At 44.9% G+C, this 25,261-nt stretch overlaps 1 protein-coding gene and 1 non-coding gene across 4 annotated transcripts in view; both read left to right on the forward strand.

The window, feature by feature from the left end:
* cul1b (cullin 1b) overlaps positions 1 to 23,751 on the forward strand; it is a 40,952-nt gene extending 17,201 nt beyond the window's left edge. For 2 of the 3 annotated variants that reach the window (XM_006634484.3, XM_015354731.2), the window contains exons 2-22: positions 1,182 to 1,565; positions 8,477 to 8,654; positions 9,204 to 9,371; positions 10,140 to 10,190; positions 10,815 to 10,905; positions 11,257 to 11,420; positions 12,031 to 12,193; positions 13,193 to 13,323; positions 14,987 to 15,094; positions 15,212 to 15,318; positions 16,108 to 16,156; positions 16,444 to 16,575; positions 17,427 to 17,544; positions 18,538 to 18,614; positions 18,999 to 19,130; positions 20,332 to 20,424; positions 21,005 to 21,052; positions 21,655 to 21,737; positions 22,117 to 22,222; positions 22,303 to 22,416; positions 23,019 to 23,751. In XM_006634484.3, the coding sequence (XP_006634547.1) occupies positions 1,426 to 1,565; positions 8,477 to 8,654; positions 9,204 to 9,371; positions 10,140 to 10,190; positions 10,815 to 10,905; positions 11,257 to 11,420; positions 12,031 to 12,193; positions 13,193 to 13,323; positions 14,987 to 15,094; positions 15,212 to 15,318; positions 16,108 to 16,156; positions 16,444 to 16,575; positions 17,427 to 17,544; positions 18,538 to 18,614; positions 18,999 to 19,130; positions 20,332 to 20,424; positions 21,005 to 21,052; positions 21,655 to 21,737; positions 22,117 to 22,222; positions 22,303 to 22,416; positions 23,019 to 23,099 (2,334 nt within the window). In that variant the 5' untranslated portion in view covers positions 1,182 to 1,425 and the 3' untranslated portion in view covers positions 23,100 to 23,751. The remainder of the gene's footprint in view (positions 1 to 1,181; positions 1,566 to 8,476; positions 8,655 to 9,203; positions 9,372 to 10,139; positions 10,191 to 10,814; positions 10,906 to 11,256; positions 11,421 to 12,030; positions 12,194 to 13,192; positions 13,324 to 14,986; positions 15,095 to 15,211; positions 15,319 to 16,107; positions 16,157 to 16,443; positions 16,576 to 17,426; positions 17,545 to 18,537; positions 18,615 to 18,998; positions 19,131 to 20,331; positions 20,425 to 21,004; positions 21,053 to 21,654; positions 21,738 to 22,116; positions 22,223 to 22,302; positions 22,417 to 23,018) is intronic. The other variant, XM_015354734.2, reaches the window with a different exon arrangement.
* Positions 23,752 to 24,825: 1,074 nt separating this feature from the next.
* On the forward strand, positions 24,826 to 24,901 carry trnal-aag (transfer RNA leucine (anticodon AAG)). The gene has a single exon. It is a non-coding gene; the product is annotated as a tRNA-Leu (tRNA).
* Positions 24,902 to 25,261: the final 360 nt, after the last annotated feature.

Genomic DNA, 25,261 nt, shown 5'->3' on the forward strand with positions numbered 1-25,261 from the left:
TCTTGTTTAAAATGTCGATGTTGTTGTCACTGTCTTACTGCATTGAACTGTAAAGTAAAAATCGCCAAGCAGTTGATGAAAAACAGTTAACTTTTTTATCATTGACAACTTAAGATAAAACAAAAAATTATCAGTGAGTGACCATTCAAGAACTATGTAAAATCCACTGTGGTTTTGTTGAAATATTTTCTGTAAGGATTCACAGACAGACACTTCTGCCGAAGGTTCTTAGGGTTTCAGCTAAATGACACAAATATTAAGTAGTTTGAGCGTTTTTGTAATGCAACTGCCATGTGAAGTGTTTTAGACACTGCTTGGTGATGTTGGCAGCCTTCTGCCTTTACTGCGTGGCAAAGTTGTTTAAGGAGCATCGACTTCTGTCTCATTGCTGTTTTCACACACCATAGGAATGGAATAGACGCACACGAGGCCATCGGGCCCCTCTCGCCTGTTGGGTAGTTAGGATCGTTTCCCTGTCCCCACAACCACTTGTGTCAAGAAGCGCCTCCTGATCACAGTTTTAAATGTTCACAGTTAATTGAACTTTGAGGTTTTGAGTTTTGAATTTCCCGTATCGGGTCCCCACATACTCTTCTTCCAGTCTAGTCTTGAAGAATAAAAGGTTCCGTTCCTTCCACCTACAAGGTCGTACCTACACCTTAAACCCTGGAACTCTTCTCCTGGACTGATTCCAGAGCAGAGGCATTTTTTCCCCTAACATGGTGGCCACAGTTGTCCACAGTATGCTACATGAGGCCTTACCAGTGTACAGTACAGTTTTAACGCAATGTCCCTTGATTTATATTTAGTGCTGTAAAGAAGTGGAGAAGTGCTTTACTGACAGCAGTGCTTTAACTTAAGGACACTAAGCATTTTAGCACATCAGGTGGGTAGCTGCGTCAGCATGCGTAGGCTGCAAAGGAACAAGTAATAGGTTTATTCCATGCTGAAAAAAAGAAGAAAGAGAACACAACGTTTCGGCCGTGGAGCCTTCTTCAGGTGTGAGCACACACCCTCACACCTGAAGAGGGCTCCACGGCCGAAACATTGTGTTCTCTTTCTTCTTTTTTTCAGCATGGAATAAACCTATTTTAGCACATCATCAAGGAGCAGAACAGCACGGAAAGCTTGCAGAGTCCGAAGTATAATTTGTGTTTTTGTTTTCCTCTTGTTTCTTGCAGGTCCTCTGGTGACGTGGGCTCTTAACACTTGTTTCGCGGGGCAACTGCTGGAGCCGCCACACGTGTTCTGGAGGAAAAGGACGGGATTTTTTTAAATACTTTTTTTTTGGGGGGGGGGTTGACGTGGTTGTTTCTTCAGCGCTGCGCCTCATGGGGGAGTAGCTTTTAATTGTCTCGTTTAAAAGGAAGGAATATTTAAAACCGGTCGCAAAGAAAGGAAAAAAACGACGGGAAGGGACAGACGATGTCGTCGAACAGAAGTCAGAACCCGCATGGGCTGAAACAGATTGGGCTGGACCAGATCTGGGATGATCTTCGCGCGGGAATACAGCAGGTCTATACCAGACAGAGCATGGCCAAGTCTCGATACATGGAACTCTACACGTATCCTACCCTGTGCTGGGGGGCTGTGCAGAGCCCTGGCTATGAGGATCACTGCACAGCAGGGGAGTCTGGAGGAAGAGCTGTGGGTCACTGGAGTTGGGTTAGAATTGGATCTGCAGATTGGATACGGATCACTCTCTTGAGGTCCCGGCTTCCTTTTTCTAGGAGTGGAGAAATTAAGTTCTTTAAGCTTTCTTACGTATTTTTTTCCCCCCCGCCGATGAGATCGATTTTGGACTACTCAAGTAAGATTCATTAAAAAATAGCCCGTCCGCGACCGGTGATGGGGGAGAGTACAGAGGCCAGGACGCCTCTCTCCCTTTTCGAGTGTATCTGCTGGGTGCAGAGGCGGATATACCTTGGTCAGGTGTTAGGTGATGAGGTGTGTGATGTGCAGAGAGTTGTCCAAACCCACCCATGTCCCACTGAGTTCAGGTAAAGGAACTGCTCTGAGATTTTTTTTTCCACCCTCTTCTGCAAACTGGTTAAGATGATCATGTTTCAGTTCTTTTTCTCTCCGTTATGTCTGCTTTAGGAAAGTGTTGTCATACAACTGGGAGATGTTGGGAAACAAGCCACAGCCACACAAGATGTTTCTTTGTAGCATAAGCAAAGATCACATAATATACTGGGAAGGCATATAAGAAGTATTCATTGTGTTTGGAATATATACAGTAGCTAATTGTGTGTTTGGGGTGTTTGTGATGATTATCTAGTTTTGTGAACTTCACGTGGTGAATCTTTGATTTTAAGAAAGTAAATTTGCACTGCCAGGCTGTAAAAGTCATTGGTCTTTAAACTGACTTCTTAGTAAGGTGGTATAATTAAGTATATTATACTTTTTCCTTGTGACTTCTCAGAATTTTTCACACTGTGTTTTTGAACTGTCAAGCAAATTATAGCGTTAACCACGGACACAAACTTGCAGTGCAACCCTCCAAACAAAATCTATCATCATAAAAGCTTAAACGTTTTGTAAAAGCTTTAAGCATTAAGCTGTTTGTCTGGGTTAAAAGAAGCAAAGATGCTGAGTGTCAGTTTAGAAATTCTTAAAGATGCTGGGTCCGTTTTGGATACAAGGTATTTTTGGATAAATTGAATTGCATGTATGTAATGCAATTTCTAGGAGGGGACCTACTTCATTCAGGACTGAAGTATGGTACTCACCTGGGTGACAAGTGACAGGTATTCAGCACCAGCAGCCTCTCTGCACAGCAGATGAGGTGAAAAACGGACCTGAGAATCATGCAATATAGTGCAAAATGAAGCATGACTGCTGCTGATGTCAGCACATCTCGCCGCCACATCTGATACTGAATACCCGAAAGTCATTCTCTCTTAACAGAGTGAGCCTGTGCTGTTGGTGCTGTATTTTTGCAAATCTCAGCTTCCTCATTGAGTGAATTTTGTAGGTTTTTTGTGCCTCTTCGTGATCACTACCGTATGTCGTAACTTGCAGTTCACAACGCTGTTGTGCTGCACCTGCTTCCGCAGTGTGTCGAGGTCGGGATGGTGAGTTCACGACCGGAGCAGCAGCACGCCGCAGGGTTTCCCTTTCCAGTGGCTATACGGGAAAGTGAAATTCCTTGCTGCCCGTGCTGGGAGGATTGGAAGAACCTGCTGAGCGAGAGAGAGCTTCGCTGTCGTCCTGCTTTCTGTTCCCGGTCTGTTGCTTTATGGATTTGCCATGAGCATGAGACTGGCAGACAGATGTTAGGGGTGAAGTAAGCACATGGATTTTTAGATGCCTGAATTTTGTTAGGCGCTACATAGACTTGTATATGAGGCGTGCAACAGTCTCGCGGTCAGCTTTCTGGGTCTGTACTGCTGCTCATCTTACTGACCTGAACAAAAAGGGCTCATGGCCAAGCTCTGCAGCATACTTTTAGGTACGAGAAGTTTCTAACTTACCGTTTAGAAACCTCATCTGCCTTTGCATCTAGTTGACTTATTGAATTTTCGGTGTTAAGCCGTTGTACTGTGCTATTCGGGCAGAGTCCTTCGTCTGTGGGAGTGACTTTGCAAAAACACAAATTGCAAGAGTTGTGATAGGGGAGATTGGCTCTGTGTGAGGATTGCATAACAATGGGATTTAGAAGTCCGGTTTAATGGCGGGCGAGCGCATATCCACGACGTACCAAATAATGTGCCGAGTAAAACAGTGGGGAAACGAAATCGCACCCGATCAGGAATCGCCATCCCCTCTCTGAATATCGGCAAAGAATCGAGAGGAAGAAAGTCCCGACCGGACTGATTAACTTTACACATAGGATCGTGGCCACTGGTGATGTGCAGGACAGTAGGTCCCCCTGCAGGTGGTGAGCACTGGGATACCTGCAGCTCCCAAGAAAAAGCTGCACTGTTCTGCTTCCCAGCCCGAGACCTGGAAATAAATGAAATCACCCTGCCTGCTGTACTAAAGCCATGAGCTACGCATGGTGCAGTGCACTAGACACGGTCAGCTGCCAGGTTGTTCTCTGAATTGCTGCAGGAGTGTGTGAGGGAGGACACCCCTGGAAAGTTCTGGTCGTGGTAGGCCGATGACGGTGGTGGGCAAAGTCTTGTTTGCGCGCGGGGTGCATCTCGTTTTGGTGTTGAACCTTCTGCAAAAAACGGTTCAGGATCGTTAGAGCTTTCCTAGTAGTGCAGGGCTGTTACAGGCTCAGCAGGATGAAAACAACAAGCAGGTGGAGTCTGGCTGCCTTCAGAGCTATTTGTGATACCATGCACACTGCTGAGAAAAATGTCTGTTCTCCTAAGTGGATCCAAAACTTAATCTTCAGAAGAGTTTTATTAGAAGATGACAGTATTCTGATTAAACATATAATACAAACATAAGATATATCTAGATCATTTTAATTAATAGAATGATCCAACAGTAAATTTCCTCCAATGAAAAGGCATGTGAGTGCTTGTGTTCAGTAACTGGTGGCAAATCATCAATCTAGAGAGTGTTCTTCCAGTAGTCTTGTGGATCGTCCAGAAGCTCTTTGGTGAACCCGAGACATGTGGCAGTGTTCTTTTTAGAGAGTAGTGTCTATTCTTGAGTGAAGATCATTCGTATTCTGTCTTTTCCTCATGATTGAGGCATGAACACAGGCCAGACATTAGCTGCAGTGAGACCCATCAGGTCCTAATCCTTAGATGTTACTCTGTGGTTTTCCAGAATGATTTTTCACTTTGCTCTTGTGGAGATCTTAGCAGGACGATCCGTCTGGAGTACAGACGCTGAAGTTTTTAGACTGTCAAGACAGTGGCTGGATGGAGCCCCACATTTTCAGAAATGGTGTTGTAATCCTCTTCATACTGTTGAGCATTAACCACATTCTGAGGTGCTCTGAAATCATCAAGAGATATCCGTTTACCTGTGTGCTGAAGGCCTAACTCACAATGTTTCTGACTATTAGAACTTTGCTGCCCAAACTGAGTCCTTTTACCTGATTGATTAATTGCCTTATTCTAATTACCCCTTAATTTTGCTAAGTAAACTAGGGGTTTGCTTGTTCCACGTACATTTTGTTCTACTTCATACACCTATTGCATCTAAAAAAATGTTGAACTGGTAAATATACAAAACTTTTTAATGGTACTGTTTATATTCATCAGTGGTACCATAGCAAGAAATTGTGATTCCCAGAACTATATTGGGGATTCAGAGAGTTAAATTGAAACACTCACCTGTACACATTTCCTATGCACTCAGAATTTGGACGGAATTTGGTACATCAAGGACGGTGCAGATTGAAAGAGACTAACATCTGCATTTTGCACAATGACAAAGCACACGTGCTTTGGAACTATAAATACAATGTGCAATCAACGCAAATAATCTTTTCACCGATGAACGGGGATCCATGAAGGACACAGGAACCTGAACAGCACTTTGTCTTGCAAATCTGCTCCCGGGAATCAGTCTGCTGTCCCCAGTGAGGCATTCAGTCAGCAGCTTTCACTGCTCAGTGCCTGGATCATAGACTCTGCCCTGCTCGCTGTTCATCTCTGTTCTTCATGTCGCAGTCGCCCCTGGCCAATGTGTCATACGCTCATGTGCTTGCTAACTGTTCCTGAGTAGGCCCATTGCTGTGTTCCTGCTTCACTACCAAACGGTCTGGGTGCCAGGTGAATCACCTGGGGCAGAGAACAGCTGTGTGGTGTCTGTGGGGGTAGCAGGGCAGAGAACAGTTGTGTCTGGGGGGGTAGCAGGTGGATGTCAGTGACTTGGCGCTGGCTAGTAATCGTGCATGTATTTTTAAATCAGAGCCCCTATTATTGTCTGCAGGAAATGCTGAACATGATTGGGTCGTATTTGCAACTGTTCCCGTCATGGACTGGGGTCTTGAGTAGTAAAACGGTAATGTCTGAACTTATACAATACTAAGATTATCCCTGTCAAATACAACAGTGGGGGAAAAAACATTCATTTGCTTCTGATTTTGTGGTGATTTGTTGCTTTAACATAATTTGATATTGCATTCTAAATTATACCAATGTGTTGCCCCATTGAAAAGTAAGTTTATCTCTTCCAAATTGATCTGTCATCAGAAAGGTGTTTATTACAGGTAAAGTTGAAGCATCTAGACAGTAGTTCAATAAAAAAAGCTAAGACCAGACTTAGAATGTGTTCTCCAAAGGAACAAGTAATAGGTTTATTCCATGCTGAAAAGAGAAGAAAGAAAGCACAACGTTTCGGCAGTGTGAGCTGAAGTGCTGTGTGCTCTGCCTTTAGTGTGGATTTCTAAGTGTTAAAAAAGGACATTCGCCTTTGTGAAAGCACAAATGGTTATGCAGACATAATAAAATGGTTATTTAGCTTAACTACCGGCATCACAAGGTGGTGTAAACCTTATCTAAAGGCTGTGTAAGAAGTAGCATAGCTCTCATGTCAAGGTCCTCAACGCCAGGGGTTGTTTTGGGCTGCAGGTTCTACACTTGGTCCCCAGACTAAGCAGAAGTGAGATCTGTAGTGTGGGGATGTGTAGGAGAGTCAGCATTTGGAGGCAGTTTGTTTTCTTTTGAAAGATATATATATATAATAAAATAGTCTCAATAAGCATAAGAGTTTTGCTAATTGAGTTAATTAGAAATCTACAAAATGAATATGCCGTTGAAGATCGTGTGTCCTGAACATACGGTGTATGTGTGTAATGACGTACATTAAAAAGGAAAGCACAAACTTGAATGCAGCAGACATTTTGCCTTGAAGGCCAGCTTTGGCCTTCGGTTGCTGTTGTCGGAAATGTTGTCCCCAGGCTCACAGCAGGCAGGGAAGCGGTTGAGAAGTCTGCCTCGAGTCTGGATTTTCTTCTCTTCCAGAACCCTAAAAGGGCTTGCCTCTCCCCCTGCCCTCAGTGACTCGGGGCTTCGGTCCCTGTGGACGTTTTCTTCTCCCTCTCTCCTTTGAGAACGGCACCTTTCTTCACGACTTCACGACTCAGGCCTTCGTCCGTTCGTGTCCGCTCTCTGCTGGCTCTCGTCAGCGCTGCCTACGGCTCTGGTCCTCGCTTGGCGTTCCCGGCAGGAGCTGGGGGGTCTGCGTGCCTGCTCGCGCATCTCGTGCCGAGCTCTTGCGATCTTGCTCTCCCTCGAATGCAAACGCGCCGTTTCAGTTCACACTTCTTTGACGATGTATCACTGACACTTTTTTTTTTAAGGATGGGAAAGGCAGACTGACAATACAGGCAAGCTTGAAACTTTCAAAGTTACAGAGCTGATCAGGACAGGTTTTGCCTTTTAAAAAATGCTTGACGTTCCCAAATTTTCTGCTTTCTCCTGTTTTCTTAGCTTTGTGGGAAATGGTTGTTCTGAATAAAAGCAAAGACACACACACACACCTTCAGAGCGACTCGGGTGTCAGGTGTCAGACCGGCTGCATCTAGCAGCACGACGACAGAAAATGTTTCCTTGTTAAAAGGAAGCTTGAGTGCTTGTGCGTGCCTCTGAAAGAGCCACTGTCCAGCTGTTTTTAAGTGTTGCCACCAGGAGCCTGCGTTATGAGTAGAATTCTGCTCAGCCTGAGGTGAAAGTTAACCCGTATAAAATTCATAGGAATTACTTCACAGGTTGTTTTATTTGAGCCGTCCATCCTGTTTTTGTAACATGGCTTTCTTCTTTTCAGCTTGTGTGTTGGGGATTCCCTTATTTTGTTCAAGTCTGAAATCGTTTTTTTTTAAATAAGTGTAGGTGTACTGCTTTTGTAATTTCTCAGCAAGGGAAGTGCTTAAAAGGTTACTAAAATTAACATTTAGAAGCAGGCAGTTACTGGCTCACTTTTATCTTCTTGTTAATGTAAGAAAAATCGAATGTTGTTTTTTTTATTGACTGGACAAGAGATCTTTTTTTAAGGGCTATAGTCTACAGCGCAAAACTCCTTATCAGCACGGAAGTAAAAATGTAGCACAAAATCATGTCCATGTCAAATCGCAGCATTCCTGTGTGTCTGCTTTTGTCTCATCTTAACCTTCGCTGAGCTGAAAGGTGGGAGACCTTCTGCAGTGTGAAACGGGTGCTGAAGGAATGAGGAACCGCAGTGTCGCGTGTCAGAGACCGGATCGGCTGCTCGCAGCGTTGCTGTGGAGTTTCAGGCGTGGATCATTGTGTTGGCTGAACACAGTCACAGAGTGACAGCAGGCACACACCTGTAGTGCAGCCATAGTTGTTTTGTAATAACTTTGTTCAAGTAGGGAGCTGCGTCAGCATGCGTAGGCTGCAAAGGAACAAGTAAGGGTTTATTCCCTGATGAAAAGAGAAGAAAGGCTTTGGAAATATTAAAAAGGTTGCAGTTCCCCTTTAAGACAATGTCCTTCTATTGACCGAATGTCATTGCACAGTGTGCTTTGACGTCCAGGTCCTTGTGTGTGTTACATATAGCGCTGCATCGTGAGCACATGTTCATGCCTTAACGTGCCCTTCAGACATGTCTACAACTACTGTACCAGTGTGCATCAGTCAAACCAGGCCAGAGGTGCTGGGGTTCCCCCTTCCCGGCCTTCCAAGAAGGCACAGACCCCCGGAGGGGCTCAGTTTGTGGGACTGGAGCTCTACAAGAGACTGAAGGAATTCCTGAAGAACTACCTGACAAACCTGCTCAAGGTATCTGCTCCAGGTCCACCTCGCTGCCCGTCTGTCTTACCTCTCCAGCGCAGCGAGCTGACCTGTTCCTCCGGGTGTGTTTATCTGCCGTGGGAAGAGAACATTTGAAGGTGGAAACGGAATAAAATGAAACTGGGGCTAGAAGGAGAGCTGAAGCTGTAATCACCTTGGCTCTTTCCTTTCATTCTGGTGCGTTCTGGTAGAAGTCATCTTTGGTTTTCCGAGGTCTGAGTCACTGCTGTGGCCTCCCAGTAATGGTGCTCTCACTGTCAAACTGTCATTTTCTTCTGTTTTTTTTTTTGTTCGTAAAGATTTTCTATTCCAGCTAAGTGCAGTATTTGTTTCTAGCCCCAGGAAGAGATGGGGGATGAGTGAAACGTCTTCAGCTGTGTGCAGGAGAGCTTGAGTGGTGAGAGCAGGTACGCAGCGATGGCGCTGCGCTTCGTTCCTGTTCCTCCTTGGCTTTCTGCAGTGCAGCGCTGGCACAGGCGAGCCTGTTGCAGGCCGCTCCTGACTCTGAACTTGCCGTGCCTTGTCTCCCTGCCCCAGGACGGGGAAGACCTGATGGACGAGAGCGTTCTCAAGTTCTACACGCAGCAGTGGGAGGACTACAGGTTCTCCAGCAAAGTATTGAACGGTATCTGCGCCTACCTCAACCGACACTGGGTCCGCCGCGAATGTGACGAGGGACGCAAGGGAATCTACGAAATCTACTCGGTGAGAATCTGCTCATTTCCCCCACGCGGCCCCGGGGGTCCGGCTCCCGCCGCTGCTCGGAGGCCGTCAGTGGGGCCGCCCTGTTATCAGGGGGATGTTGTTGTTGTTGCAACATAACCTGCTACTGAATTTCACGCACTGGTCTTGAGGTCGTGTACGTTTTCATCTCCAATAGGAAAGAACAATAATCGTTCGAACTCTTTTGCGCTGTCAAACCTGTTTTATCTCCTTCCACACTCCAGGCTTCGCTGCTGGGATAGATGGGTAGGGAACTGTAGTGGTAAACGATTTGTGCCCACATACCTTAGTGAGGTCTCCAGGTCAGGTAAAAAGACAGCGTTTAGGGAATCCCGGTGAGGGAATAAAAAGAAGGCACCTGCTAGACTTTTGGCCTATCCTGTATAAATCGGTGATCTTGAAAAATGAGAGATTAGGCTTCTTATTTTTCCTTATGCATGGGGGCATCAGAGAACCCTGACTTCTGCATGCTCCTTCTTAATGGATGTGCAACAAGAGTTTTATTGTGAAATACATTTAATTACAATCTAGTCCTGTTTTTTTTTTAATTCCTCAAGTAGCAAAAAATGGCTTTTTTATTGTAAGTGAAAATGAAATGACTTGGACTAGGAAAGGGCTGTGGAAGATTATTGTTAAACTGTCTGAAAGGGGTGGGTAGTTGAATTGCACAGTCGGTTTGCTTCCACAGTTCTTTTCCTGTATCCAAGCCACACTTGCACAGAAGCAGAATAAGCTGTTTTTCTTTTCCAGCTCGCCTTGGTGACATGGAGAGAATGCTTATTTAGACCTTTAAATAAACAAGTAAGTCCGCTTGTTTTGAGGATTTTCCTCACCTTTGTCTTAAACAGTGGTAAAGCTTTTGGTGTAACACTGACTAGATGCAGCAGACCAAGTGAGTAAAGTTTTATTAAAGAATGAATCAGTCCATGACGTCTTTCAGCTTCTGCTGGACAAAGGCATGATCTGTTGTGCCTCTACATGCTTCAAGCGCCATGCATGAAGATCATAAACATTTGGTTTTTGATGCAGTCGTGTCTTGGAAAAATAAAATTAGGAAGCTGAATCCTCTTGGGAATTCCGGTTTTTGAAATGGGCGAAATTGAACAGTTGAGGTACAGTGGGGTATCTTGTTATAAACTGAGCAGCTGATGTTTGGGCCCATGGAGGCTGATTGTTGTTGTAATATTGGAAAAATACCGATTTTAATCACATTTGCACAGGCAAATCACTTCATATTCATTGTAGTGCTTTCCCATTATATTTAATTTTGAAGCTCTTTTTAAATTCTTTCATTAGGTGTATCTACTTATTGTACAATTATGCATTGAAATTCTGACAAACGCAATGTGCTGCATGCACAGCGTGTTGAGGTCTGCTCCTTGAGATGACTCATGCACGTGCTGCCCAACCTGTTTTCTTCTGCAGGTGACGAATGCAGTATTGAAGCTGATTGAAAAGGAAAGGAATGGGGAGACCATCAACACAAGGCTGATCAGTGGAGTAGTCCAGTCCTATGGTAAATGTTCTAGTGCATTTTGTTTTTGTTTTTTGTATGATGTTCGAGTCTGGAAAGGCAAGAAACTAAGATCACTCTGCTCCTTTATTTCCGGAGACTGCGTTCATTGCGTTTGATGCGGACAAAATCCCAGCTGCCTTGGAGATAGTTCCTCACCCTCATTGCCAACATTTATCTAGCAGCAAATATTGAGAAAGTCTGATACAGGTGCATCACAATACCTTCCATCAAAGCTTTATGAGCTGAGCGCTGATTGAGCCAGGCTTTTATTTTTTGAATTTTATTTTGCATAAGCGATGCTGGTATCTGGCTTTTCCAAAGTCCTGCTGATGTTTTTGTCTTCCCTTACAGTTGAACTTGGGTTGAATGAAGATGATGCCTTTGCAAAGGGACCTACATTATCTGTGTACAAAGAATACTTTGAGACTCAGTTCCTAGCAGATACCGAGCGGTTTTATACCAGGGAAAGCACAGAGTTCTTGCAACAAAATCCTGTTACGGAGTACATGAAAAAGGTGAGCCCTTGAATCAGAATGTGTGGACACGTGACTGGGAACAAGGCTGCTCTTCTCTGAACAGGCACATCAGCATAAGAATAAAACCAATTCTGAAATTACCAGTCACTCCTTCTGTATAAAAATATTTGTAAGAAATGAATGTTTAAGGCTTTTCCTTATCTCCTTTTCTGCACTCCTGATGCTAGTAAAAGCACCTTTCATATCTTTAGCTCTGTAAATGTATGGAATGGCAAGTTTCTCCCCACATCGCGGGGAAAATAAGTGAAGCAAGTATAATTTAAGAGCAGATGTTGCCCCCCACTCCATTTGCAAGCTCAGTTGTCTGTTGGCGAGACTCGGATTTTAGGGATAAAGGCAGCTTGAGCTGTTGGCGTTCAGCCCCTTTCTGTGGAGCTGTCTCCCCACACATTTGCCTGCGGAGGAAAGCACGCCGCGTCTGCGGGGCTCGCGGGGATACGGAACGAGCCATGGGGGTTAAAGCCGATAGCCCGGTTTCTTTCAAGAAACGGCTACTAGCTGCGAGCGCGGCGGACGGGCGGGCTGGCCTCCTGTCGTCCGTGACCCTGCTGGAGCCCCCCGAGTGTCCTCTGCGCTTGTCCCCCCGCAGGCCGAGGCCCGCTTGCTGGAGGAGCAGAGGCGAGTGCAGGTCTACCTGCACGAGAGCACGCAGGACGAGCTGGCGCGCAAGTGTGAGCAGGTCCTCATCGAGAAGCACCTGGAGATCTTCCACACCGAGTTCCAGAACCTGCTGGACGCCGACAAGAACGAAGGTGAGCTGGAGACAGACTCTTCACCCCCATTGCACGGCCCTGGCCCCCGTCTCTCTCTTCTCCCTCCGACCTTAATGGCTCGTTTGGGGGCGAGGGGGGGGTCAGGTTGTTCAGGCCTTCTACGCCTGGCCATGGAAATCAGCGCTTTGTCATTCCATCTTCTGAAGAGGAACATATTTAGGGAAGATGCATATGTAAGAGGCCGGGTTTACTGAATGCAGTGTGGCGCTGAATATCAAGGTCAAAAAGTTGCCTGTATGACTCGACAGATATCTGCTTTGATCTATAATCCATCTTAGCTGAGGATGATTGACCTAGCATCACACATAAGCCCTTAAACCTGTGGTTTGGCTAAAAAAGAGGTTCTTTGTGGTTTTGTTACTCACACGCTGGTGTAGCGGAGTTCATAAATCTCAGATGACCGCAATGAAAACCAGTGTAGCCCTATTGGTGATGATGCAGCACTGACTGAGGGGGTTTATGTCATTTGAAATGGTAGTAACTGTCAGTGTCCATCTCCTCAAGAAGTTGGATTTGGTTATACTTTTAATTTTTTCTTTTTTTCTCAGCACACAGAGACAGTAGACAAAAAGCAGCAATGAACTAAGACGCAACAGTTAACGTAACAGTGTCATTGACTTAACGTTTTAGGTGCAGCATTGCAACTTTAATCGGATTGATTTGGTAAAAGGTCTTGCTGTGTAAAACAGCTGGAAATGTAATTCTTCATCCCAGGCTAATTAGTAACAGTAACCTCAGTATTTTGTTATGCACCTTTTTTCTACTTTTTTATCTTCTATCTCATATTAACAGATGGCTTATTGCCATGTTAATGTTACTTTTTTTATTGTTATTGTTTTTATTTTTATTTAATACTCATTGAATTGATAAAACACAAGTGCCTTCAGTTACAGGGGAGTTTGCTCTGGTTAAATTAATCAGGAAATCCGTGAATATCCGGAGCAGCAGTCTCAGTGTTGCTGCTTGCTCGCTCCTCAGATTTGGGCCGGATGTACAATCTGGTCTCCAGAATCCTGGACGGTCTGGGGGAGTTAAAGAAGCTGCTGGAGACGCACATACACAACCAGGGACTCGCTGCCATTGAGAAGTGTGGAGAAGCCGCCCTCAATGTAAGTACTGCAGTCAGAGTAGCGGTCCGGGGAGGGAGCTGGCTTTTCTGCAGGACCTGCTCGTTTCCGGGGAGAGGAGTGGAAGGCTGGAGGTGTTGATGGGTGGGCGGGTTCCGGGAGATTTTGTTGCCATGTGGGTGTTTTTCCTTGTGGTTTTTGTGAGGCCGTTGTGTGGTGGATTCAACTCTGGAGTCTGGTTGGCAACAGGTTGGCGCCTCTTGGTACAGGTGACCTCGGCCTTCTGTTGTAGTTTGCATAGGGCTAAGACAGATGGGACATTGCTCACCCATTGCGTTCAGTAAGGAGACAAGACAGGGCAGTTGTGTTTCAGGGTCTTAGAAGATGCTGGGGGCCCTCCGAGTCTGCTTTGGCTGTCAAACCTGGCCCCTGCCACTGCTTGAATTCTGCCCCGCCTGGCCTCTGGCACTGCTTGAGTTCTGCCCCACCTGGACTGCTTGAATTCTGACATGATTACAGTAGAAGAATTTGCTACCAGTATCCAGGATTGTTGCCCAGCAACACGATTCCTCTGAAACAAAGCTTTAGTCAAGTTTGTTTCATTAATTGTCACTTATCCAGAGCTTCAGAGATATTGGTCGTTTCTTTTCTTCTGTCCAATGCAAAATGTAGCAATGTTATTTTTGTTTATTAATGTTAGACCTAAGTAACTTAACAGTTATTCGTGTTTTGTGTTATTTTTAAAATTCATGATGGAGCCAGTATAGTACATATTTCTCCATTGTTGGAAATTTCAGGTTTAGGGAGTGCATTTGAAATGGGATTTTGTTCCTCAAATACATCTTGGACCAAGAGAGAGCACAAGTGTGGTTGTACTGCAAAAGATACATCATAGAGTACATGTGAGGGATTCCTGCTGATCTGTTGCAGAAATAGGTGCCAAATATCCTTTCACTTTCTGTTTAAAAAGAAGTACTCTTTAGCATACAACTTGATTTAAAAATGCCGGAGTGCTGTTCCTAATGTGCTAGGAAAGCATGCTTATAAATCCTCAAAGACATTTTGCATAACTGACCAGGACGTTTATAAAATGTCCTGCTTGTTTTACATAGCATAACCCACACAGCCTGTCTCCACACTGTCCATTCCTTACTTATCTATCCCTGTCCTGTGTTAAACTGCACTCTGTTGATTGACCCCTGTTAAAGGCATGACTGTTTTCTTCATCACCCTGTGAAAGTGCCTTTGGACTGTCACTCCTTGTGTTTTTTACCGGACATGAATCCGGCAAATAGCCCTGAACTTTCCGAATTGTCGTCTTCCATTGTTTTTGGAGAATCGCATTGATTTGCGCTTTTAAACTTTTGGATCTGTGCGTCACTCACTTCATTGTGCAGACGTTTCTCGGTGTGTGCTCTTTAGAGTTCACTCCAGTGGGGTGGAGTTTAACATTGTGAGCCACTCGGAGGTCAGTGGTGGTTTCACCCCCCTAACTAAGACTTCCAGCACTTGGGCACTGGACACTGTTCAGATGGGTGTGATGATTCCTGCAGTGTTGGTTCATTAACAAAGTTTGTAATTCCGGAAAGGTAACCGTTATTATGTGTTGTTAACGGTTAGCTCACTGTCTGTGGTGGCCATCCTGTACAGGTGTGTTATTGAGCTGACTGGGAATAACCATCGTGTGCATTTTCAATACCTGCAGGATCCCAAGATGTATGTACAGACTATTTTGGACGTTCACAAGAAGTACAATGCACTAGTAATGTCAGCGTTCAACAATGATGCCGGCTTTGTGGCTGCATTAGACAAGGTATGTTACTAAATGCCTCATGTTACTGCGTTTTCCTCTAAGACTCAGGCTCTTTCCAGATCTTGTATGCGCTGTTTTGTTTTTCCCCATAATGGACCTTTCCGTCTCCCCCTGCAGGCCTGCGGTCGGTTTATTAATAACAATGCCGTGACCAAGATGGCCCAGTCTTCGAGCAAGTCTCCAGAGCTGCTGGCGCGGTACTGTGACTCCCTGCTGAAGAAAAGGTGCGCCCCTCTGTCCCGGCTGTGCCCTGTGTCTCTGTAGCTCCCGCAGGCGGCACAGCCAGTTCCCAAACCGCCGCCGATGTTTGCTGGACGTAAGATTGCGGCGCGTTCCATTCGCCGAAGAAGACGGGTCGGCCGGAAACGTGTGCAGAAACACGAGTCGACTCGTTCCGATTTAAAACGAGAGGCAAAAGTTGTGACCCAAACCAGGAAGAGAGAGCGGAACGATTGGACAGCGGGGAGATTGATTTTGAGAGCCGTGCTGCAGCGCGAGTCTGATCATTCCTTGTTGTTAGGAACACCTGGGCTAACAGGTGTTATACGGGTGTGTTATAAAAACAAAAAAAGAATACCGAAAAGCCTCAATTTTGTATTCATTTTCGAGTTTCCCCCCAACCCTTGTTATCACCAGTGGTCAGACTGTTTCCTTTCCTGATTGTTTACAACACGCTCAGACTGTAAGCAGCACTGCCTACCTGCGCTGTAGGCTCATTCCCTGAAGGGGTTTCATGTGTAGATTGACTCCTCTTCAAAGGAAGTTTTCAAAGCAGTGTAGCTGGTAGCATTTTAAGTCTTTGTGAGGTTTTTTTGTGCGCTTGCCTTTCCAAAGCACACGAGTGCGCGGTGCACAAGGCGTGGTGTGCTTCAGGATTGGGTGGGTGCGTCGGCTCTAAATGAGCAAGACCCCCTCATAGCTCTCCTACGCATCGGCAGAAACATCGAAACGTGACTCGGAGAGGTCTTCTGCTCGACTCGAACTCGTTTGTAATTTGAGTGTTTTTCTTTTAGCTCTAAAAACCCTGAAGAGGCAGAGTTGGAGGACACCTTAAACCAAGTGGTAGGTTTTGTGAAATCTTCACGGCTGCTTCCTGATTTTGCATGTTTTTGTTGTTGCGGACATGAATAAGAAATCTGACCATTCCCCACAAATCCTGACATTAAGAAATGGTGTATGATTTACGTTGCTGTAGGGTTAGAGTATTTTCCAGAGTGACATTTAAACATTTGAAGTTTCTTAAAGATAGCCACACTTAAATTTACTTCCAGAGTCCTGCAAACCTGTTATTATATTGCGCTTTCTGTGGCTCTGAACTTCTTCCTTGTCTTCCTTCCTCCCTTTTGCAGATGGTGGTCTTTAAATACATTGAAGACAAAGATGTGTTTCAAAAATTTTATGCCAAAATGCTAGCAAAGAGATTGGTGCATCAGAACAGTGCCAGTGATGATGCAGAGGCCAGCATGATCTCCAAGCTAAAGGTTTGACCGAGTTAACGCGTTGTCTGCACCGGTTTAATGTTTTTGAGCTGTTCAGACTTGGCTGTCTCAGATGATTGTTTTTTTTTTTTATTAGAATACAAGCACACAGCAGATGCCTTATTGGTGAACATCTTATGCTTTCTGACTTTCTGACAATTGCCACCTGGTTTATAGACCCGTGGGTAAAGAATGATTGTCAAGACTGTCCCTTGTGATAGCTTGCAGTTCATTCTTGTTTGACTATGCTCAGCAAAAAATGCTGTTTGCCAGTTTTAATTAAAACATTGTACCAAACATGTTAGTAATAAGTGTTAGGTTCTTGGGTTATTCAACTTTTTAAATATACTGCACCTTGAATGCTGGGCAGTATTTTTGGAGATGTTTGACTATAAAAAACATCCCTGAAGTATTTGGAATCAGAATCCACTTTGTAGATATAAGTGGAAGTCATTGATTATGCTTGGATCTTATTTTAATAATTATGGGCTTCTTTTCTATTAACGACACCGAAGGCTTGCAGTGTCACATTATGATGTCTTAATCTTTGTTGTTAGTAGGTTCTTATGTGATTTTGGGGGTTCAGCAGGGGAAAGGAAATAGTAGAAATGGGACAAAAAGTTTTATCTTACAAATGAAGTTTGTATGAACGAGTTCCAATGATATCTTTTAAACTTGTTTCAGCTCCTTCAAGGGCCCATTGCAGTGGTGTTTTTGTTTGGCTGCTATTTCCAAGCACTAAATCCATATTGATCCTGAGAGCCCATGGGGTGTATTTTGTGTTGGTGCTGCTGCTGCCCTGCCAGCAGTGTTGGTGAGGCCCTGACGTGGACAGTGTGCTCTTCTCCTTTCAGCAAGCATGTGGCTTCGAGTACACCTCCAAACTGCAGCGCATGTTCCAGGACATCGGCGTCAGCAAAGACTTGAACGAGCAGTTTAAAAAGCACCTGTCCAACTCTGAGCCCCTGGACTGTGAGTGTCTCGCTGAAAGACAAAGCTAAGCAGCTCTGATGGCACTGTATTGCCCTTCCTGACACCCTGAAAGAAAAACACCAGGGAGGGTTACATTAAGGGTGTGATATCAGTCACAGATACAGAAGAACTTCAGTTCCAGTTTCTCTTCTTTTGCACCACATTGCAGAGATAATACACTTCGGCAACATTGCAGCAATACTGATGTGGTTATTTTTGAAATAATTTGGATTGCAGCTCTATGGTTGCCGTTAGCTTTTGCTCATTTAGCTGGCTTCTAGAAATAGTGTAAGAGCAGTTTTATTTGACAGTAGCAGTGCAGAGACTGGATAAGCTTTGACAGTGACTAAAAAAACATTATATGCTCTAGATGTTGTAATGGGAACATCTAAAAGCAGAGTATTTAGATTTTATTATATTTGAGATATTAATCTTACTGTTATCCAAAAACTAAAAGCTCTGATATTCTCAAAGTACTCTCATTAAACATTGTCACCATTTTAGGAATTTTCAACAAACTAAAAATCAGGGTGTGTGATTATTTAAACAATTAATTATTTAGTACAATTACTAAGTGGATCATTGCTTTCCTATGTTACAGATAAACAGAAACATGTCTCTTGGCAATCCACAAACATACAAAACTCTTTACATGACTGAAAGTATCAGTTTCCTTACCGAATGAATGACATAATAATTTTGGAAACAATGTCCTTACTCATTTTAAACAATTCCATCAGGCTACTTTATTTAAAGAAACGGTAGGTTACGCATGTATGAGCTAGTAAGTAAGTACTATATTAAAGTGTCAAATGAGTCTTGTTTACGATACTGTAGCTCTGAGAGAGAACCTGAAAGCTGGTGTTTTCCTGCCCTTTGTCGCCTGCACTGCACTCCTGGGGTACAGTGGGCCCGCTCCCTCCTGAGGTACAGTGGCTCTGCTCTAGTGTTGCTCTCATTTAACTTGGGCTTTTCTGTCTCTCTGTCTTCCAGTGGATTTCAGCATACAGGTTCTCAGCTCGGGCTCCTGGCCATTCCAGCAGTCCTGCACGTTTGCTTTGCCGTCTGAGGTAATCTGTCCCGATACACACTCTTCCCAGCTCCTCCTCGTCCGCCCATCCCTGTCTGCCTTGGTTGGTTCTCCGCCCTGGCCACTGTGAGGTTGGAGGCCCTGGTCTTTCATGAAGACTTGTGAAGTCACTGGGAACACACAGCAGCACTGGGGTGGAACAGGGGTTATATTCGCTAGGCAAGGCTGACATCGGTGGCCTGAGACTGTGTACGCAGTTCTTTTATGGAGAACCACAGCAAATGGCAAAGAATGGAAGATGCCACACAGGCATGCATCATGCACGTTATTCTAATGTTTACTGGGATAAAAAGGAACTAATGTGCCAGATGTTTCCATTTTCTCTCTCCCTCTCTAAACCTGCCTGTATTGTCCCTCTTCACAGCTGGAAAGGAGTTACCAAAGATTCACAGCCTTTTATGCCAGCAGACACAGTGGGCGCAAGCTGACCTGGCTCTACCAGTTATCGAAAGGAGAGCTGGTCACCAACTGCTTTAAGAACAGGTACACCCTGCAGGTGAGTTTCCTCTGGGCTCTCTGTCACAGCTCTGCCTGGACTCCTCTCCTGCTTCTTGTTCTTGAGCCCGTCGGCAGTGTCTGCCCTGGGCACTGTTGTTTTTGTATTCATCAGTGACTAATCCTGTTTAACGACTCCCCTTCCCTTGTCTATACCAAAAGAAGATGACTGTTTTTACAATCATTTTTTAATTTCTGCAAATACATAAAACACATGTCAGAAAATCTGACCTACAGATATTTACAAAATCCTAAATCAGTTCCCAGTGTTCAGTAGAAAGGCACTTAGGGTTAACTGAAAGATCTGCTGGATTTGGGGCTCTCCATCGCCAGGATCAGCAATAGTATGGAAGAATTCTGATGTCCAGATTTTGTTCAGAATATATATATTTTTGTCAGCAGGGTGATACTGCAATGCCTGCTTCAGTTTAGAAGAGTTATCCTGTGGTGAAGACGTGGATATCTGACTGTGCAGATAGCAATATCTGTTCTAGATGACTTAGGTTCACTGCAAGTCATTTTATTAAATGAAGCATTGTTTCTAGCGTGCAGTTACAAATGCTGCTTAACGTAGTGGCAGGTGGTTTCCAGTTTGGCTGGGAAAAGCGATCGGCAGGCAGCAGCAGTGGGAAACAGGTGTTCCAGACAGCTTCACATCCACTGAGCTGTGCGGATCACCTGCCGTGGATTCATTCCAACTGGTGCTGAAGACCATAGACCAGTCTCCTTGAGCATGTTGATCTGCGTGTTTATGTTGAGCGTCTGTATGAAAGGAGCCACTGTGTGTATAAAAACGTTTTGATTTTTCGTGTCTGTGTTCAGCAAGAGTAGGATTTCTGTTGAGAGAAGAGCACTCAGTGTGCACTCTGGGTTTAGAAGTTGTTGGGTTGTGTTTGTCCTAGAAAGAGCTCACAAAGCTGCGCAGCTGAAGACAAATGAGGGGTAACACTTAATTGTTCGCTACCTCCGGGGTGGTACAAAAAATAATTCCGCGGTCCCAGCCCTCTGTGAACGCTCGGGACTTTCAGCCCCGGAGAGCTCCGCAGTGTGCAAAGCCGCGCCACGCGTTGCTTCGTGATGCCGCGATGAGCACAGAGATGTTTGGCGCCTTGGTTTCGTTTTGCCCCAAGGGGGCTCCAGCGCCGGCTCCTGCCCAGGCGCTGGACAGCGGGTGATGCTGATCTCCCTCCCGCCCGCTGCAGGCGTCCACGTTCCAGATGGCGATCCTCCTGCAGTACAACACGGAAGACATCTACACCGTGCAGCAGCTGACGGACAGCACGCAGATTAAGACAGTAGGTGCCCGCAGGTCCTGGTCGCGGATGCTGGAGGGAGCTCTTCAGTTGTGTTTTTTATGGAGGTTTTGCTAAGTTAACATGCGGTTTGCAACGCGATATTGGAAATTCTTGGATTTTTCAAGCCCTCTTTGTCCATGTCAATACAAGGTCCAGCTGACTATAACTTGTATTTGCTTCATGATTCACAATATTCCTTCTTTTGAGTTTTTGTTTAGTTTCTCTTCCCAGAAGTGTACTAAAGGTAATATGTAAAAATAAAAATTGAATGTGTAATATTAAGTGAGTAAACATTTCGAAATCTGACATAACTTCTGCACACTCTAATCAAGGTTGGATATGCTGTGGTAATCGTCTACATGTAAGTTACTTGATTATCCGGTGTTCATGTTAATCCATGTTGACCAGTATGGGCTTTTAATAGCATGGGCACAGGGAACATACTGCACTTCGGCTTGAGCTGTTTTGAGAAACAGGATCTCTGAAAGGGACATAATAGTTTGCCACAATTTGTACAACAGGGACTAATGCAGATGACTGTGAATGTCACTTTTTAAAAGATTTTTCATTTTTATTCCAGGATGTTTTGGTGCAGGTATTACAGATCCTATTAAAATCCAAATTACTGGTAAGTTATTTTATTTTTGTTTGTTTTTTTAAGGACTGCTTTTTTGACCAGTACTAGAAGCCATTAAAAAGGTTTCTACCGAAGTATAAATAACTTGGACAGTTCTTAACTGTGTCCACTACGTGCCTTCTTGGTGTTTTAATTAAGAGTTTGGTTCATGTGTTTTCAGAATTAGGTGCAGTTTTGTACATTAACATACATTAAATTTCATCTTCTCAAGGACTAGTTCAATCATCACAACAACCTGCTGACTTGGGTAACACTCAAATTTGCCGATTTCTGTACTAACCAATTCCAAGTCAGATCCAGAGCATCAAACCAAGCTTAACACTGTTAATCCGTATGTTTTTCAAAAAATAAAGAAATAGAATTTTGAATGTTGACTTGGTCAGCAAGCATAATGAATTCCTGTAGTTTCTGTTTCAGTAAACCTGCTACAAAATCATCCGGAACAATATATATCCTTGTTCTATTGTATGTGCAAGTCGTGTGAATTCGTGACCACCTGCGGTTCAGAATGTGGCCTCGCTTTGAGAAGTGGTGTAGGAGTACTTGTTCTCTTGACCCCCCTGATCCCAAGATGCTGGATTCTTGTTTTGTAGGTCTTGGAAGACGAAAACGCAAATGTTGACGAAGTTGAGTTCAAGCCTGATACTTTAATAAAACTTTTTCTCGGATACAAAAAGTAAGTAACTAGTGGTGTTAAGGTACATAGTGAAAAATTAAAGACGGAGCAGTGGAGGTTCTGAAGTCATTAGGAATACGTGAATCTAGTGGATGCATAGCGAATAAACGTTTTGCTGGTTTACTTTTGACAGTACTGTTTATACCGATGGTGCACAATACATCAGTGGCAACAAAGACTTAATTGAGAATGATCAAAGATGAATGTTTATTAATGGAAAAAAAAGTGAAAAGGAGTGGAGAATAAAATGTGACCTTTGTGTGACACTGGAAAGCACATCGCTGCTGAAACATGGGGTTGGGGGACTTGCTTGGTGCCTGTGTGTCCCTGCTGAGAGCCAGAGGGCGCGGTGTTGATGGGCGCTGTGTGATCTCTGCAGTAAGAAGTTGCGAGTCAACATCAATGTGCCAATGAAGACGGAGCAGAAGCAGGAGCAGGAGACCACTCACAAAAACATCGAGGAGGACAGGAAGCTGCTGATCCAGGTGGGCGTCCCCGGCCGCCGGCCGTGCAGGGGCGATGCCACTTGGACCGAACGCTTAACGATGAGCTTTTCCGTCTGCAGGCTGCCATCGTAAGAATCATGAAGATGAGGAAAGTTTTAAAACACCAGCAGCTGCTTGCAGAGGTACTAAACCAGCTGTCCTCTAGGTTTAAACCCCGGGTGCCCGTAATCAAGGTGAGTGAGCGATCGGTCAGTGACGTTTACAAAGGGTTTGCCTTCATTTCGTTTCGGATGCAGCAGAGTACAGCAGACACCTGAGCTGATGTAAAAATGTACTTTATAGAAATTCAGGTGGGTAGCTGCGTCAGCATGTGTAGGCTGCACTTTCACCTGGAAATGGCTACACGGCCGAAACTTTGTTTCCTTCCTTCTCTTTTCAGCATGGTATAAACCTATTACTTGTTACTTTATAGAAGGTTGTAATAGCTTGTTTTTTTTCAGACTGAACCGTGCATTGGTTTGACTTTTTTTTTCCTCCCCAAGGTGTGAAATGTGCAACACATTTTTGATTCTGTGTAGCAGATATTCCGTATTTAGACATGATTAGATCTGCAGTAGAATATGATTTTGATTGGGGCTGCTTCAGTGCTTGCTGTTGCAGTCCGTGCTGAGAATGAACATGGGCAGGCTGGGTAGGAGGGCAGGTTAGAGTTGTGGCGTTATCTATTATTAACGTCCTTGTGGAGTGAGCAGGGTGCGTGTCTTTAAACTGTTGCTCTCTCCTGCCTTTATTTTTTTTGCTCATTTCCACTTTTCTGTTTTTTTTTCGCCCCCAGAAATGCATCGACATACTGATAGAAAAGGAATATTTAGAACGCGTCGATGGAGAAAAGGATACCTACAGCTACTTGGCTTAAATGTTTTTTTTTTCTCCCTGTTTTAATTTTTTCTTTTTTTTTTTTCGAAGTGTCTGAGTAATAAACTTCATTCCTTTTGACATTCGGCCAGCGTTTAGGAATGTGAGCACAGAGCGGGAAAGAACGGAAGAGAACGCAGTCTGAATCTCCGTTTGCAGCTCGCTGGGGCCACCGAGCCGGATCTCCCTTTAAACTCCGAGACTGGGGAAAGCTGCCAGCCAGTGTCCGAAATTCACACCCGAACTGCTCAGGATCGATCTCTGCATTTTAATGTGTAAATATGGACACAGACCTCTACTCTTACCTAGCAAACTCGACATTACAGACCGGATCCAAAAACCACCTGCGTCAGGGGTTGCATGCTACTGCCTATCTGCATATAAGCAAAAACTAAAACATGAAATTAAACCGCTATGAAAAAGAAAAAATGACTGCTGCTTTTAGTGGCGGTTGCAATTTAAGTTAAATACATTTAAAAATAAAAGTAATTTATGAATGCAATTTTGGCAGCACTTTCAGAGAGCATACTAGAGTGTGGGAATGGGCCCTTAGACCTGTGTGATCTGCATTGTTACCTGCTACAAGAAAACCATTTGTATAGTGGCGTTCATTTTTTAATTGTGTGAAAAATAAAAATTAAAAGTTTCTGTAAGGTTGTTTTCATCTCCATTCTTGTGAATGGCTGGTGGGCTGTTCTTTAAAGGGGATGGGAATCGGTCATTGAACACCGTAAGGGAGCAGTAATTGTCAGAGGTACCCCGGGAGGGTCTTGGCCTGGGTCTTTCCAGAGACGAGCTGTGGAGCTGGGACCTCTTCCCAGATGGAGAAACTGACTGAGAGCAGCCTGGCGGTGAGGTGACTGTTCCCAGCGGCCAGAGGGCGTTCCCTTGATCAGCAGGGCGGCCTCTCTGGGTTTTTTGTCCATTGATTTGCAACAGGCTGTTCAGCAGGTTCAATCACAGCACAACTTCTTCATGAGGAAATCTAGTTCTCAAGCAGCATTCAAAATCGCTAGAATATAGGGTCAGTCATGAAAAACAAAATGACACCTAATTAGTAAAGTATTTGTGCCTATTTAGTGAATGTGACTTTTTCCTTAAATGCTCAGTATACTGTATTAACATGTATCGGTAATGTAACTATTTAAACAGCATAACTTCTTATTTAATTCTGTATGCAAGTGCAAAAGCACTTAAAAGTATAAGCCTCGTTTCGCATTATTGTAGTAGAAATAATATCACGTGGAGTCTCGTCCTTGACGGCTCTGCCCTTCGCTTGCTCTCAGCCGTGTCTGGAGGACGAGGGCTTCAGGTGGAGGAGCGGAAGGGAGGAAACAGCCGAGGTTGGTCGAGAGCCTGTCCTCGCAGTAGGTGCACAGCGGAGCGGGGTCGTGAGGCGGATCGCTTCCCTGCCGCCTGCCCGAGTGCCCGCTGACCCGCACGGGCTGTTCCGCCCGGTTACACGGGCTCGGGTGGGAGCGCCGGTCAGCTGGTTGCTTCAAGTTTGTAAGATGACTTTGTTTTAGTTGCTCCATGTTATTATTTTAATTAACGTCGAGCTCGTGCACAAGTACGTTATCATGCAAAGGAGAGGAGAACCTTCAACCGTAGAGGATACAAGCTGTAGTAGAGGGCAAGACGGTACAGGGGTGGACTTGATGAAACGTGAATGTGGCTAATTTGACCCTGCTGTGTAGTATATTAGCTTAAGCTTAATGGGCAGAGCAGGTAGTGTGGCCGAGCGGTCTTAGGCGCTGGATTAAGGCTCCAGTCTCTTCGTGGGTTCGAATCCCACTGCTGCCAGGTGCTTCTGGCGAGACCCCCTTTCAGCTGACTTCAAACGAAAAGGAGGGAACTGCTTTTTTAGCCAGCAGCCATATCACTGCAATCCTGCTCTGCCCACTTGTGAACAGCCCACCCCCCGTTACTGTGGACCGAAGAGCAGGCGCGGGTTTTACCTGTCCCCTCCCTCCATCTTCCTGTCGGACCCCTGCTGCGTTCAGCCACCCAGCGGTGACACCCCAGCAGCAGGGTCCCCAGGAAAGCTGTGCGCTTCAGCCGCATCCAAACCGCCCTGCAGCAGGTTACTGAACTCTTGCCTTGAGCTGGAGCCGCCGAGAAGCGCGTTTTCGGCGCAGGAGCAAGAATCGCATCGCTGGCGAG

The sequence above is a fragment of the Lepisosteus oculatus genome, chromosome 6 (genome assembly GCF_040954835.1).
Source record: "Lepisosteus oculatus isolate fLepOcu1 chromosome 6, fLepOcu1.hap2, whole genome shotgun sequence".
In the NCBI taxonomy this organism is placed as follows: Eukaryota; Metazoa; Chordata; class Actinopteri; order Semionotiformes; family Lepisosteidae; genus Lepisosteus; species Lepisosteus oculatus.